The 14,696-nt window shown below is 44.4% G+C and overlaps 4 protein-coding genes and 1 pseudogene across 4 annotated transcripts; 4 read left to right on the top strand and 1 right to left on the bottom strand.

Annotated features, from left to right (window-relative positions):
• The first annotated feature begins 2,126 nt into the window (after window positions 1–2,126).
• On the top strand, window positions 2,127–3,028 carry LOC108158307. Its single transcript, XM_017290550.2, has 2 exons — window positions 2,127–2,656; window positions 2,748–3,028. The coding sequence occupies exons 1-2, from the start codon at window positions 2,603–2,605 to the stop codon at window positions 3,000–3,002; spliced, it is 309 nt and encodes a 102-aa protein (XP_017146039.1). The 5' UTR covers window positions 2,127–2,602; the 3' UTR covers window positions 3,003–3,028.
• Window positions 2,972–4,667, top strand: LOC117186579. Its single transcript, XM_033387541.1, has one exon. It carries the CDS (start codon window positions 3,056–3,058, stop codon window positions 4,232–4,234), a length of 1,179 nt encoding a protein of 392 aa, XP_033243432.1. The 5' UTR covers window positions 2,972–3,055; the 3' UTR covers window positions 4,235–4,667.
• Window positions 4,247–6,438, bottom strand: LOC117186578 (nuclear envelope integral membrane protein 1-like). The gene has a single exon (XM_033387538.1). The coding sequence runs from the start codon at window positions 6,335–6,337 to the stop codon at window positions 4,943–4,945; it is 1,395 nt and encodes a 464-aa protein (XP_033243429.1). The 5' UTR covers window positions 6,338–6,438; the 3' UTR covers window positions 4,247–4,942.
• Window positions 6,439–6,556: 118 nt separating this feature from the next.
• LOC117191172 lies at window positions 6,557–10,152 on the top strand (annotated as a pseudogene).
• A 1,780-nt stretch (window positions 10,153–11,932) lies between these two features.
• LOC108150803 lies at window positions 11,933–12,960 on the top strand. The gene is made up of 4 exons (XM_033387544.1): window positions 11,933–12,100; window positions 12,164–12,291; window positions 12,356–12,666; window positions 12,728–12,960. The coding sequence occupies exons 2-4, from the start codon at window positions 12,288–12,290 to the stop codon at window positions 12,827–12,829; spliced, it is 417 nt and encodes a 138-aa protein (XP_033243435.1). The 5' UTR covers window positions 11,933–12,100; window positions 12,164–12,287; the 3' UTR covers window positions 12,830–12,960.
• The last annotated feature ends 1,736 nt before the right edge of the window (window positions 12,961–14,696 follow it).

Below are 14,696 nucleotides of genomic sequence, written 5' to 3'. Positions count from 1 at the left end.
TTGCTTCCGTTTCATTTACTTGCGTGTGGTACTCATAGCGCAAGTACTTACACCCGTTCATAACCGTTCCAAGCTAGGCTTTAAAAAAATAAACGCGGCCTTAAGTATCGTCCTGCAAAGGAGTATGGATATGGGCCTAGCAGACAATCTAACGGCTATTGGCCGTTTCAAATGCCGATTCAGGCATCTTCCAGCTTTGTGTGATGTTACCCATCTGGATACAATTTTTTCCGGCAACACAAAAACACCCTTCTACAATGTTATTCTAAGAAAATTATATGATTCGAGCTTCACGCCGACGAATTGGAGAGACGCATTCGATAATTTGGCGGATTATCACTCAATAGTCCCCGAAGAATATGATCAATATTAACCACCGGAGTTGTTCAACATCGAAAGATGGCTGAAAAATTGTTTTCTATTCCGCGCGCAACCCCATTGGAGCTGAAGGAAGTCAATTTCATTGAGCTCGAAACAATGGGTTTCATTATTAAAAGTTTTGCAGCGGACATTATAAATTATGCATCCAAGATTAGCCAGCCTAATGACCTTCAAGAGGATGCTCTCTATTTTATAGCCCGCTTAGTCGGGACACCGCTTCTTGCACCGAAGAAACCACGTAAAATATCTCTTTTTTTTCCCTACTCTACTGTACTTCCCTGCAATTTTCTAGAGTGCGGTGCGACTGTTGCATACGGACTTTTAAAGATTTTGTAGGCAGCGATTGCGGCTGTTGATGGGGCGACCGATGAGCGATGTCATGCAACAAGGGAACCTTCTACTTTCAGGCATATACGCCAAATCAATCAGAGGATTCGAGACGCTTCGGTGGAAAGGTAGGCATTTCGAACAGATCCACGCTCCAAAACGCAAAAGGGAAGTAAAGTCAAAATTAATTAAATTAAATTAAAGTCAAAGTAATAATGGTTTTAATAACTTGATACTTCCAGACACTTCTTCGAGACGGCTTCACATGTTCGCAAGGCCCCGCCCCCAAAGTAAATATAGTGGATTAGGCCTATTGGGGACACCACTTAAAAAATAACGCACAAAAAACTCCGCCTCTTGGGTGGTTTGGAATGAGTTTTTTTATTTCATGTGTGGTTCTCAATTATTTTTGGCTATGCTTACTGCCCCATTTAATTTCTTCGATGAAGCCGTTAGAGCTCGATAGGTCGAGCAGGTCGGTCGATATGCAAAGCTGTATAGTATATCATTTCAGACTGTGTGTCCAGGGCCATAGGTGCTATGTGGATGCGGGAGTACCATCTTGGTGCGGAAGTACCAATTTGGTGCGAGGGTTCCATTTTGGTATGGTTGACATGTTGGTGCGTCTTCAGGTCGAATCTGAGCTCTCGGCCATGATTATAGCTCGGATCCGGCGTATGGTGCACGGCATACAGATAATTATTTTTCTTTAAAATCAACTCCCAGTGTCTTCACCTGTCAAATGAACGGTTGTTCGGAAGCTGATATTCACTTATGTAAAACTAGATTAAGTTGCCACGAAAGGTAGCAGTAAACTTGTTTACAATAAAATACAAATTTTCCACATGAAAAAAAAAAAAAAAAAAGATATTCACTTGAATTGCCTCGCCCAAAAGTATGCAACATTTTCCCCAATGATCGACCCGCCAGAATTGAATCGTATTGCTTATCAGATTAATGGAATATAGTGTTATTCGATTTTTTTTAAACATCAATGCAATATTTATTTGAGAAATGAATAATTTTCAATGATAATTATTCCACAAAATAATATTTAGCTCTTACCCGGCGCCACTCTCCACAATCTATCTTTTTCATGTGGGAAATTTGTATTTTATTGTAAACAAGCTTACTGCTACCTTTCCTGTCATTTTAATCTAGTTTTACATGTAAGGGGACAAAAAATTGATCACAGGAGATACATATGTACATACATAAAATTAATGTTACATATATGGATGGGGTATATACATTATTTACATTTATTTATACAAAGTTAATGGAATTTATAGGAGGGATCTAGTAGGGAGATCCAGTGGATGACACCTTTTGAGTCTTCTTTTCCTTGGCGGGGTAATTAGACGTCTGGCTGGCGCATTAGGGTGACCACCAAGCAAAAATTACGTAAAATTCCAAACGCACTTACGTTACATTACGTACACACTCACATTTTATGCTTTGACCTTTTTTGTCTCAATTTTTTTTATAAACAATGCAATAAAAAGGAGTCGTTAAAATTAGTCAATCTTGTAGAAAATTGATTGATCAATCGGCTAAAATTATGTGTTCAAGGCTGAGGGTCCCAGCTAGCTAGTGATAATTAAACGAATATCAAAATCGAGGAATATGATTTGCGATCTGTGACAGAGAACGATTAGTCCATTGTAGACCATTGGATAGTAAACTACACTCCACGAAAATAATCAAAGTTTAAACATTTTTTTAAGTAAAGAGAGAGGATAGGATGTTTCCATAAGAAGAATTGACATACAGTAAAACAAACTCAAGTTGTTCACCGGTTTAAATAGAGGGGCGTTAGGTGGGTTAAGCTCGACCGAGACGTCGCTATTTTCATGTATCACCTGCAGTTCTCAATTAATTAATAACAATAGTCATGGACACCTTGCACGAACTGACTCGCGAAGACATATTGGAGCAATTCAAAAGGGTAAACATCCATTTTCACACAGGACTTATGTATGTTGTCTCATGTAAATGTGTATAATGTAACAGTAATTTTTGTTGTTTGTTTTTTGCAGAGGGAGCTGCATTTGACAAATGCAAAGGAATTGACGCTAGATGAACTACGGGTGATATACAAAGGATTCATTGTGCCGCTGCCGCGCCGCGAGCCACGGGATCGCCGTCCCCAGAAACCCATGGAGATCGATCAGCTAACGGAGCGCATTAAAGTGGTGTCCATGGTTGGAGGCAAGCGACCGATTGCGGAAGAACCCTGTTGCTCCAATCAATCTAGTCATGAAGCCAAGCAAATCAAGATGGACCTCCATTGACCCTTGCCTGGCATCCGCTCGATAAGGCATTTGCCAACTGTGCGCCAGTCGAGATGCATCGTCTGCTGTTAGTCATCGGCCTACTGATCTTGGTGGCTGCCGCCGAAATTTTTCCGGTGGAACCGGACTTGGAAGGCTACCAGGTGATCCTGCGACGTGCTGCCAACAGCGCCGATAAGCTGCAAGTTTTTCAAAGCATTTGGGGAGCTATACGGTCCGACTTTATCGATGATACCGACAAGGTAAAAGGTCTTTACACCCAGCTGGGTAACTTCATACGCACTGATATGCAGTGTACCAGTGGACCCACGGGGCGCTCGGCCTGTGAGTTGCAGCAGGAGGTGCGACGGCACCTGCGGTCACTGATGTCGCAACGCCTGGCCAATCTCATCAATGCCGAGGAGAGCATTCAGTCGTATGGCATGTATGTGGGATCCAGCATAGAACCGTCCCTAGTTCGTGACATCCTAGAGCATACCATCGAAGACGTCTACTTCCACCGGCCGCTGGAGAAGCTCACTCAGCAACTGGACAAGCTGTACACGGACAGGGACGAAGTCAGCTTCAAAATGATGATCGAGGCCCAGCTATCGCTCTTCTGGCGCTACCAGACAATGCACGATAGCAACGAGGCCTTTCTGTTCAACATGGCGCATGCGGTGAGCAAGATCCAGACCCATCACATGTATGCCAGCGTGGACGCGTCGCTGCAACGGCGAGTAGAGGCACTGAATCACAGTCTGCCGCCAGTGCTGGGGGCCCTCTTTCATCCCCAAGGCTTCTGCTTGCTCAGTCGCGATAACCGTGAGTATTTGTATACGACCATCACTGATGACTGGAACTACGGCCTCAACGGACGGCAGGTCTTCACTTGGCATGAGCAGAACTATACGGACTCGGCGGGTCTCATTCGAGCGTTTGTCCAGGAGCAGCACTCCACGCCTGTGTTCTCGCTGCGCAGTGAACTCTTCAAATGGTACTTCTTTGTGGATCCCAGCGAGGGAAATCGCCTGGCTGCGCTTCGTTCGGGCAGTCCCAGCTCCTCGACCAGCTTCTGGACCATCACTTATGTAGAAGATGCCCTCATCTTTCGCCAGCGCGACCTCACACTCTGTGCCGCTGAAATGCTTGACAAGGAACGACGCCTAATCAAGATGCTGCCGGGACAGATGCATACGCCTCCATCACAGGCCTGCCAGTGGCTGCCCGTGGACTGCGCACCGCCAAAATGAAAGAGATGGCAATAAAGTAAAAATTTTGATTTATTCCGAAAATAATTTCTTTTGTACAATGCAAATTTACAGATGTTCGGGTCCAGTAAAACAATATCCAGAAAGAAAGTTAAGAACTATACCGAGTGGAGCAATACAGTGCGTTTCAGCAAATCATTGTTAAGTAAATGGTTAAATGGCTAAGAAAGTGGTGGTTAATAATTGATTGTATGTATGTGTCTGGTTGAGGTCAGTTATTGAATTAAATCAAGTGTATTTAGTCAGTCAGTCATAAAGTAAGGCGAGATACTCTTTCGCAAAATAATTGTAGAGGTCGGTTCCAATGGCTAGTCGCGAAATATTAAGTAAGTACTCATTTTCGTTTATATGTAGCTATTTGGTACGAGACAATTTTGAAAATTAAATGAAAATGATCGCATGCGTTTTAGGTGTATATCTCTATGACTTCTCCTTATTTGGCATTCACTATAATTAAGCGGCGATCGAAGGAACTTTTTCGTGAATCTGGCAAAACAGCCAATGGTGCGATAAGGTTGAAAAATTAGCATGAAATTCATTCATTTAGCAACCTGAGTGTAAACATTCTTTGAGGGAACGGGAACTTGACCAAAGTACACAAACCCATATCAGAAAATGTAATCTTATCTTAGTCTAATGAGTCTCTTGATTCGTGTGGATCGGCTCTTTTCGTTTTTCTCCTTTTTGGTCTTAATCCTGCTCCGTGTATTCGTCGTCATCGCTATCAGACTCATAGGGCTGCTGGATGTTCGCACGTAGCGTGTCTCGTTGGTAGGCTGGTGAATGGAGCTGGGGCATAGGCGCCCGACGACGATGATCCTGGCTGACGTTGAACCCATGGTTGGACAAGGGCCGGTAGTGCATGCTGCACTGCAGATAGTCCTCGGCCTCGTTCTGGTCGGCAGCCTCCATTGACTCTTCTATGGTGCGTGAGTAGTCCTCGATCTCTTCGTCGAACAAATGTGGTTCCCCATTGGCAAAGGAAGCGAAGCGAATGGGATTTCGCAGGTTGCTCATTATGTTCCACTGCTTGCAGTTGGGGCTGTTGACGAACTCGCGCAGCTGCGCCAGTGACTTTTGTGTCTCGTTTACCGTCTGCTGGTAGTACTCTTCTTCTGTGAGCAGGCGCCGCTTGGGCGGAATGCGGCGTCGATAGAGCGCTTTCCCATATACCACGATCGATTGTGGGAAATAGTATGCCACAAAGACAGAGACTATCAGAAATACAACTCCACTAGAATGCCAGCTACTAAAGTAGGCCAGACCCCCACCAACCGCCTGGAGCAGCCACATGATGATGTTCTGGGAGCGCCGATTCTTAGGTGGGCCGATGCGGTAGCAGACGAGGAATGAGATGAGGCCGGTTATTATCAAATACCAAACCACATAGTCGCGATAGGTCAATAGGATTAGACGCAGGTTGTCGGCCAACTGCATGAGTATATATAATCCAATTGTCCAGCCACCAATCAGGACGCCATACATCACGGGACGTCTGGGGAAAAGTTTTGATGTTAAAGAGATGATGAGCAGCAGCGAGCAGCATATACCCAGCACAATGCCAGCCAAATAATAGAATATGCTGTTCTTGGCCAAGGTACGGCTACTGCAGAAGACGAGGACGCCCAAGCCAAACTGTAGAAATCGCCAGACATCGAACTGCGCATGATGGAGTCTCACATTGTAGGGCTGCCTGGAGGAAACACCAATGCACTCGGGTTCAAATGGTGAAAGATGTATCCGTTGACGCTTCTGCGAGAAGAGCGTAAGGCTGAAGAGGGAGCGCTGCTCATTGTAGTGATCCAGCACCTCCTTTGCAGTGCGTCCCCAATATTCGGTATAGTCATCGTTGCCGATGTCCAGAAAGAACTCAACCGTTTCGAATAGACTGAGTAGCGATTGCGGTTTACCAGGATAGCAGTATGTCCTTAGAGTATTTGGCCCATACTTATTGGCGGTGATATCGATGGATGATCCCGGCGCCAAAAACACTGTGTCCGTAATTGGGGGCGGGGTTGCGGCAGCGCATATCGCCATCAGTGTAAATATAGAAATGGATCCGCATCTCAGACGTGGCTGGAACATTTTTATGCTCTATAATTCAGATAATTGTTGCAACAAATTACAATTAATAACTTCGAAATGGAATGAGAGTCGGCGTTGTTGTTGCGTTTCGATATCAGATTTATCGCCCCTCAGAAATATACCGAACTACGTGACAAATTTCAAAATATACCGTAAATATACTGCCGAATTATTTGCATTCAAGTTGCATCGCAATTGCAGCAAATTTAACAAAGTCTAATGTCATACAGCTTTAAAGAGTCCCTTAATTTGGCTTATCGTCGTATTTCACTACACTTCCAGATCAATCTATTTCACAAGACGGTGACAGGGCTGCAATTAAAAAAAATAGCATATTAATTACCTATCAGCTATCGATTACAGTTAGGGTTTCAGGGTTGATTTGAGAGAGACCATTATTTAAATTAATTTCTGTCTGTCATGACTGAACAGTCTGCAGGATTCCAATAACTTTGAGATATCTGCTACACAAATAATAAGGTGCAGTACAGAAACCGCTTAATATGTATATTGGTAAGTTTTATTGTGAACAAATCGGTAAAGCAATTACAATTTTTGCTTAAAGGCGGACTAGAAAGTCGGTACTAGAGCTCGCTGAGCTTAGCCTGGATAGATCGCTTGTGAGGAACCACTTGCGTTTGCGAATCAACGACTCGGCTGTGCTCAATGTATCCCTTACGGAGCAGCCCCAAACCATGACACTGTTGGGCTGGTTGTCACTGTGAGCAGTGACCATCGCTATATGTTCCCACTGAAGACGGTTGGAGTAGCTGTGGGCGCTGCTGCTGGGCCAGACGATCTTCAGTCACAATCGATGTTCTATAACGTGACTGAAAAGATCGAAGATCCAAGTACCTACTTTCTTACGGACGGACTCGGAATGCCCACTGTCGCTGCTTCGTTTATGTCGGAGCACGCCCAAATAGCCCACTTTGCTGTGGCCTACCAGAACAAGGTTTTGATCCACGGTATGAACTGTGTCGATGACTCCATTGTGACGCACGAGGTCGAGGAACCTCATCTGATGCCTCGCTTTCTGTACAACCTTGCGGGGGCTCTGAGGTGAGTGCCGCAGCTTCTGGGTCAAGCCATACCGATTTAATGTTGTCTTTTTCTGCTATTTTATTAGACGAGCGGACTCTGTGGATGCGGCCAATTACATGTCATTCAGTGAAATCGATGGCACGGCCTATCTTCTGGTTGTTTACAGGAGCAATGAGCTGCGACTCTGGTCAGTGGATACTATGCAGGCAGTATCCACCATTAACTGCTCTGATGGAGGTCAAGGAGCACCAACAGCACAAGGACGTAAGTGTTCGAATTCTAGAATTTCTATCTTTGGAGCTGCTAATGCATATTTGGTTTATTTCTGCAGCACAAACAACTCTCACACAACGATGGGGCTAAGTTTTTTTGCGTGCAACTCGACAAGAATATGACAGATGTTGGTTCCAGAGACATAGAATTGATTATGAAGCACACAGTGGTGAAGCCAGACATGGATCTGATCGACTTTAATGTCACCCTCATACACATCTGTGCGCTCTGGAGCAATGTTGAAGGTGATTTTAATGTCTCCACGATCTATTATGGCTGTAATCAGGCCATTCAAAGGGGTCTTCTGTCCTAGAACCACCACCAGATAGTTATTGTCTCACCATGCAGCAGGGCATCGATCCACGCGAGGCCTACTGCTCGTACATTTTCCATCCGGGTCGATTCGATCGGACTGTGATTACCAAGGCCTTATATGTGAGTATATCTTTGCCGGAAATGTAGATTCATCTATTGTGGATTCCCCCCAAAGGATGTTCCGACGCGTCAACCTGCAGTTTGATGTTAGGCAGCTGTCGATGACAGTGCTCAAGGAGCGGGTGTACCAGGCTGTCAAGGATGAGATCCAGAAGAAGTTCAAAGAGCTTGTCGTCAGTGATGGAAATCGCCACTAGGCTATGGGATCGTGTCTACTCCTGCTGCGAGCCACATCAAGTAATCGGAGCCCATTGGTTTGGTTTTTCCATATTGGGTGCCTCATTAGGCGGCAATCTTTTTCCCTGCTACGTCCATGCGAACTGTGGGAGCATATTCTGCTCATTGGGGAGCAAGCTACAAATGTGGCCTCGCTGATGGCCCCATTCTTTCGAGACAATCTCACAATGTCGACGGCATTCGCTGAGCTAATAAGGATTATCATTCAGTTGGAAAAGACCCTCCCAGAGAATGTCAAAATGGAAATGGACAAGAAACTGTATCAGCGAGAGTCGCCCATCGATCTGCCAGAAGCATAGATGATGACTACACTGACTACACCGTTCAGAAACTGAAGAACGCGCTACTGCTGCTGAATATTCTTTGTGTGATCGATCCGGATGCACCGCCGCCAAACGGTAGAGCCAATCGCTATAGCCTTATTCATATTATTATTGTTGTATTCTCTATTTTCTTTTTCCATATTATGCCAGGTCCACGCGTTTCCTGCTGCCAACTGGGGCATTGTTTGGCAGCGAATACGGAATATCCATTCTAGCTGAGACGTTCAAACAAATGGCTTTGATACGGTACAATATAAATACAAATATATCCCCCATTTAATCTGCATCTAATTACACTTAATATTGTATCTCCTTTGCAGCATTTCCGTCTGTCGAGATTTACTCATTGACTATAGATTTTGGAGCAGCAATACGATGAGACGGAACAACATTTCCTTACAAAGACTGAGAACTATATGAGATCGTATTACACTCATTTTTGGCTGGCCGTGACACCCATTTCCTCGAATATCCCAGCAGGCTTGTAAGCAAAAAGACCCTGAATCCTTAACATTGAATGATTTATAATCGTGTTCACATTATAGTGACGCTTCCATTCAGCGCCTCAATCGGGCAAAGCTCTTCGAGGGCTAAGCCAACCAGAAGCTGCGGCACTCACCTCAGAGCACCCGCAAGGTTGTACAGAAAGCGAGGCTTCATATCCGGTTCCTTGACCTCGTGCGTCACATTGGAGTCATCGACACAGTTTATAACGTGGAACAAAACCTTGTTCTGGTAGGCCACCGCAAAGTGGGCTACTTGAGCGTGCTCCGACATAAACGAAGCAGCGACAGTGGGCATTCCGAGTCCGTCCGTAAGAAAGTAGGCACTTGGATCGTCGATCTTTTCAGTCACGTCATAGAATATAGATTGTGACTGTAGATCGTCTGGCCCAGCAGCAGCGCCAACATCTACTCCAGCCGTCTTCAGTGGGAACATACAATACCGATGGACACTGCTCACAGTGACGACCAACACAACAGTGTCATGGCCTGGGGTCTGCTCCGTAAGGGATACATGGATCACAGCCGAGTCGTTGAAGCGCATAAGCAAACGTATCACAAGCGATATATCCAGGCAAACCTCAGCGAGCTCCAGCACCGACTTTCTAGTCCGCCATTAAGCAAAAATTTTAATTGCTTTACCGATTTGTTCACAAAAAAACTTACCAATATACATATTAAGCGGTTTCTGTACTGCATCTTATTATTTGTGTAGCAATGTCCGCCAGATATCTCAAAGTTATTGGAATCCTGCAGACTGTTCACCATCGATAGTATCGATGGTTTTTCGACTATCATGGTACTATCGAGAATATCAATCTCCCATCTCAAAATTTTGTAAACTTTTTAAGAAGACGATTTCTGGTGATGGCAGTTGGCCATGGGAACCATGGAGTTGTCCCGTCACTATATACAAACATACATATTTTGAAAATTTTTAAACTTGGAAGAAGCATTGACAAATTCTCTAATTTCCTTAATAAATTTATTCGCTAAAGAATCCCTTTTAATGATGTTGTTTGGATCAATCAGGAACGCTGTGAGTTTGGCTCCTAGTGCGTTTAGCTTATCCTGGGCCAGAGAAGATGCCACGGATGAAGATCTCACAAATTTCTCGCTCATTTGGACGTAGTCTGAGTTTATTGAGTTCTTCCACTCTGCCATGTTGGCTGCTGCCTTGGCCGCCTCTGCGTTCCGGGCGGCAACCCTATTGGATTTGGTCACTTCCGCGAAAGAGGTGACAGAATGAATTTCCCTGGCGGACTCTAAGCTGTTATTTAAGAATTCAGGGGAGCGGTTAGATTGCCAACTGGGTCTAGGAAATTCCCCTTGATCCCTTAGGTTGGGGGAAGTTCTATCAAAAAGGATCGGATATCTAGCCTTGACCTCAGCTCTAGTTAGGTTTTCCAGTGTCATACACTTTTGAATGGCGTACGCTTTTTTCCTGGCCTCACACTGCGGGTGGGTGGCAGCATGTTCCCCCTTGCAGTTAGCACAGACCAGCCCTGAGCAGATAATATCTTTGCTGTGATCTTGTCCGCATTTGAAACATTTCGCTCCACTCTTGCAATGTTGCGCCAGATGGCCAAACCTAAAACACCTGAAACATTGAATAAGCTGAACAAAAGGTTTCACTTCTACTTTAGAATATAGAAAATTGATTTTGGTTGGTAACTGCTCTCCTCTGAACCAGAGTTTCACCCTGCCAGTAGGTACACGTTCCCCCGATGCTCTATCCCTTCGCGTAATCCGAACTATCTCCTCAATTGGGATATCCGAGGTTACAAGCTCCGCTAGCTGTTCCTCCGAGTAGTGCCCGGGGATCCCAAAAATTAACCCTGCTTTTTGGACGAAGTGCCTAAAGATTCGGGTTGAGTACCCTTGAGCAGCGAAAACACTGTTTTCCACTAGCCCGTTTGCACACTCCGCCGACCCGCACACAATCTTGCACCTGCCATAGCCCATTCTAGCAACCTCCTCGATATCGCTAATGCCCTGTTTCAGCAGTAGATCGGATAGATCAAACTGGTTTATAGCAATTCTGGCATTATTCGCACTCATTTTGTCGATACAAACAATGTATGGGCCTTTATGCCCCTCATAATACTTGTTAACGATGATTTTGCAGTTACTTCCGTTTTTCGTACTCACGGAAGCCACACAAACCGCGTCAGTCTTCTCTCTCTCTTTCGTCGTAGAAATGTTTGATGTCATGCTTGTTGTCGTGTTCGTGGACATGTTTGTCGACACGTTCGTCGACAAGTTTGGTTTCTTGCACAGCAGTTTAGAAGCCAAAAGCTGCGGAGCCGTTTTTGCCGCCATGTTTACTCCTACCCGCATGGCGGATTTAGCTTCTCCTTCCCTTTTTTTCAGCGTTTCCATGCGAATTTTAACTCCCGTCGCCTTCTCCGTGGCCATCCTTGTCTTTCCTATGCTTGCCATGCTTCTCAGGGTCCAGACGGAGTTCCAAGAGCCGTTTTAAGAGTTATTCCGGAACGCCATGCAGTAAATTCCAGGTTTTTCGACTTAATTGATGAAGCTTTGGGAATTTCTTCGCGCCGTCTTCGTAGGCGTGTGAGGCACCCCCAGAAGCTTCGGAAAATGTCTTTTTGATTAAAACTATCAGCGAGCGTCTTGAAATATGTTAATTTTTTCCTTCCGCAAACAATTTTAGGTACGCGCCATACCAGTGTTGAACAACGTTTTTGAACACATGTAATTAATATTTATAAAACTTTTGCCATTTTGAAATCGATGAATTCTTTTCCGTTCATTCACAGGTTTTGTGCTGAATTTAATATTAACTGTATTTGTTGTTTTGCATGGTGTAAACAGGCTGATAAGCAGTGTGGAGCTGGATTTTGTAAAAAAATTTTAATTGATATTTAAGTGCGATATTGCGCACTTGATAGCTGACACGTATAATATTGATGCGCTTTACAACATTGGTAATCACCGCTACTTGACATAAAAAAGGAAAAATTATAAGGCGTCATATTTTTTCGTGCTAGCCGCGATTTTTCTTTATTGTGGATAAACGGAGCTTATAATTGCGACAAATCAACTTAGTTCAATTAATCATTAGTTGGTGTCGCTCTGGATCTAATTACTAAACATAACAAAATCAGAAGCAAAATGGGTAAATATGTGTGTGTGAGAAGTGTGATAAGTGCGGCTAATAATTCTTACCATTCCGGAATCAGAGGGGACTGATCAGAATTCAATTTTCGCCCGTCTGAACTCAATCTACGGGAATCTTAACGGAGCATCGCCGCGCAGCGTAACAGTCCTTAAACCTAATTACCAAAAGAAACAGGTCGACAAGAAATGCTTGTACGTGGACGCCAACAACAGTGCGGAGAAAAAAGAGGAGGATTTCGGATCCGATCTGCAATCGGAGAACATTATTATTAAGACATGCATGTGCAAGCGTCCAGCGAAGGCCCTCGAGTGTGGTCGCTGCCACCACTACTTGCATGGACGCGTTGCCACAATATGCGAGAAGCATCCATCTGTAAGTTCTTGCCTATATTTTCCTTTGGTTGATTATGTTCTAAGACCCCATGTGCCCACAGGAAGCTTACCTAATGGACTTTCGCCAGTGTCCCTACTGCTTGGCGAGCGCCAAAGTAATCAAGGAATCTAAAAAAAACTTGGGCTCAGATCCGTCAGATTGAGAACGCCATACTATCCGATAGTGATCTGTAAGCCGAGTTTGATACTCGTCACCAGCAGAATCAATTTACATTCAAAAATGTATATCTAGCAGTCAACTTAACGTGTTGAAAATACATCTGTGTTCAATTAATTAATGTGTTTTTTTTCGGGGTAGAAGTCTTTCTTTGTATTAATGTATGTAAAATAGCATCGGACACCCACGAACCCACATGACAGGCTTCATATTTACATGCGACTTAAGATGACGGAAAAGGAAACATGGCCTAGCTGGGTACAGCAGCAACGGGAGCACAAGAGCACCCCAACCAAGTGGATTACCGCCAAGTTAGTGCATTTAATTGAAGTGCTGTTTACATTTGTATGCCCTTCTTTTTACATAAGAACTATAAACGCCTAGATCACCTTTTGACGGCAGGATGAGATCAGCAGAAGCATTGTCAACTGGCTGACACTGGCTTGGGGGCTTCCAGATAAGTCACACCGTGTTATTCTATATGTATATTATGTATAGTTTGTGTGCTTCTTTTAACCCATCTACCATCTCAATTACAGTGCGGCTTTAACGCGTAGATTGTAGAGGCATCGCCCCATTCAAATGAGCAGAAGAATACATGGCACCGAAAGTAATTCAATCACTTAATAGGTCAGCACACTTTGAAATTGATTTTCAAGGGCTCAATAGCACCACGTATGTACATCCGCCGGACACATTGGTAAGTCGTCCTAACTCCTAGCTTTAGATTCCATTTGACTCTGTTTCTGGTTATTTTCTTACATCCTGTGCTGCAGTTTTCTCAACCACTTGCAAATCCATTGAATGGATTCATTTCTGCTTCTACCTCTTGGAGATCCGCATTTTGGTGCTCCTGGTGCGCTCATCCGGTCAGAACTTACGGAAATTGGCACGCAAGTTCGACTTAACCGGCAGTGTGACGCGTGGATAGGAGATCGACAAGAGGCCACAAGTGGGAGTTGCGGGAAGAGAACCAGTCAACGGTGATGTGTCGCTGCAGCGTTGAACCCTATGAATCTCCAGGTCGTGGCCACTATGAATGACAGCCTTCGTTCGTAGAGATTCAACCTTTTGAAGAATGAACACTAGATAATATTTTGACTGGAATTCGTCTTTGCGCCATTTATATGATACAAATACCAGCTTCATCATACCGGGGGTATTCGAAATTATATCGCGTAAGGAATTTGGTCAAAAAACATTTAAATAGACACATTTAAATATATGTATATGACAAACGCTGTTGCATAAGGTGAGTCAAGCCTCTGCGCTGACCGGCCCATGGGCCATTGATCAGCCAAAGTATTTGCACACACCACGTCAAATCATCCTCATTATAATCACTCCGATTTCCATTCAGATACCTGGCTGGGGCTGGCCTGCCCCAACACTAGCGATGCTTTGTAACCGTCATTCGAAACAGCTTTGACGCAGAAACAACAAGGTGCTAAAATGCCGATCGCTTTAAAAGTTGTGTGCTGTTATTGCTGCCTTTGATGGTCTTCAGATGAAGCTGAAACCGAAACCGAAACCGAACCCGAACCCGCCATGAAAAACGACCAGGTAACGGGTCATCAGCAAATCGAGTCCTGCAATTCGACTGCCATCAGAAAAAGGGACATCACTTTTTTCACGATTTTCGCAAAAAATCATGATGGTTAAGTGGTCCTTCACCGATCTGGCCCTACTTATCTGAAATATAGCCTTCCGAAGATTTAGATTTGCATATCTTTGAAATACTGGTTATTTCTAAACGCTATATCTCGGCTAAGCAGCGGCCGATCCGAGATTTTGATGCATTTCGGCAGTCTAGATCCTCGCGATCCTGAGACAGTTGGTCCTTCACCGATCTG

This window comes from Drosophila miranda, chromosome XL (genome assembly GCF_003369915.1).
Source record: "Drosophila miranda strain MSH22 chromosome XL, D.miranda_PacBio2.1, whole genome shotgun sequence".
Lineage (NCBI taxonomy): Eukaryota > Metazoa > Arthropoda > Insecta > Diptera > Drosophilidae > Drosophila > Drosophila miranda.
The sequence above is the reverse complement of the archived record's forward strand: the minus strand, read 5'-3'. Positions and strand labels throughout refer to the sequence as shown.

What these genes read in the sequence shown, in the direction of transcription:
- LOC108158307 (XM_017290550.2), top strand. Translation starts at nt 2,603, where the DNA reads ATGGACACCTTGCACGAACTGACTCGCGAAGACATATTGGAGCAATTC. An exon ending in TATTGGAGCAATTCAAAAGG is followed by an intron (nt 2,657 to 2,747) that starts GTAAACATCCAT and finishes TGTTTTTTGCAG; the next exon opens with AGGGAGCTGCATTTGACAAA.
- LOC117186579 (XM_033387541.1), top strand. Translation starts at nt 3,056, where the DNA reads ATGCATCGTCTGCTGTTAGTCATCGGCCTACTGATCTTGGTGGCTGCC.
- LOC117186578 (XM_033387538.1), bottom strand. Translation starts at nt 6,337, where the DNA reads ATGTTCCAGCCACGTCTGAGATGCGGATCCATTTCTATATTTACACTG.
- LOC108150803 (XM_033387544.1), top strand. An exon ending in TATGCGAGAAGCATCCATCT is followed by an intron (nt 12,667 to 12,727) that starts GTAAGTTCTTGC and finishes ATGTGCCCACAG; the next exon opens with GAAGCTTACCTAATGGACTT.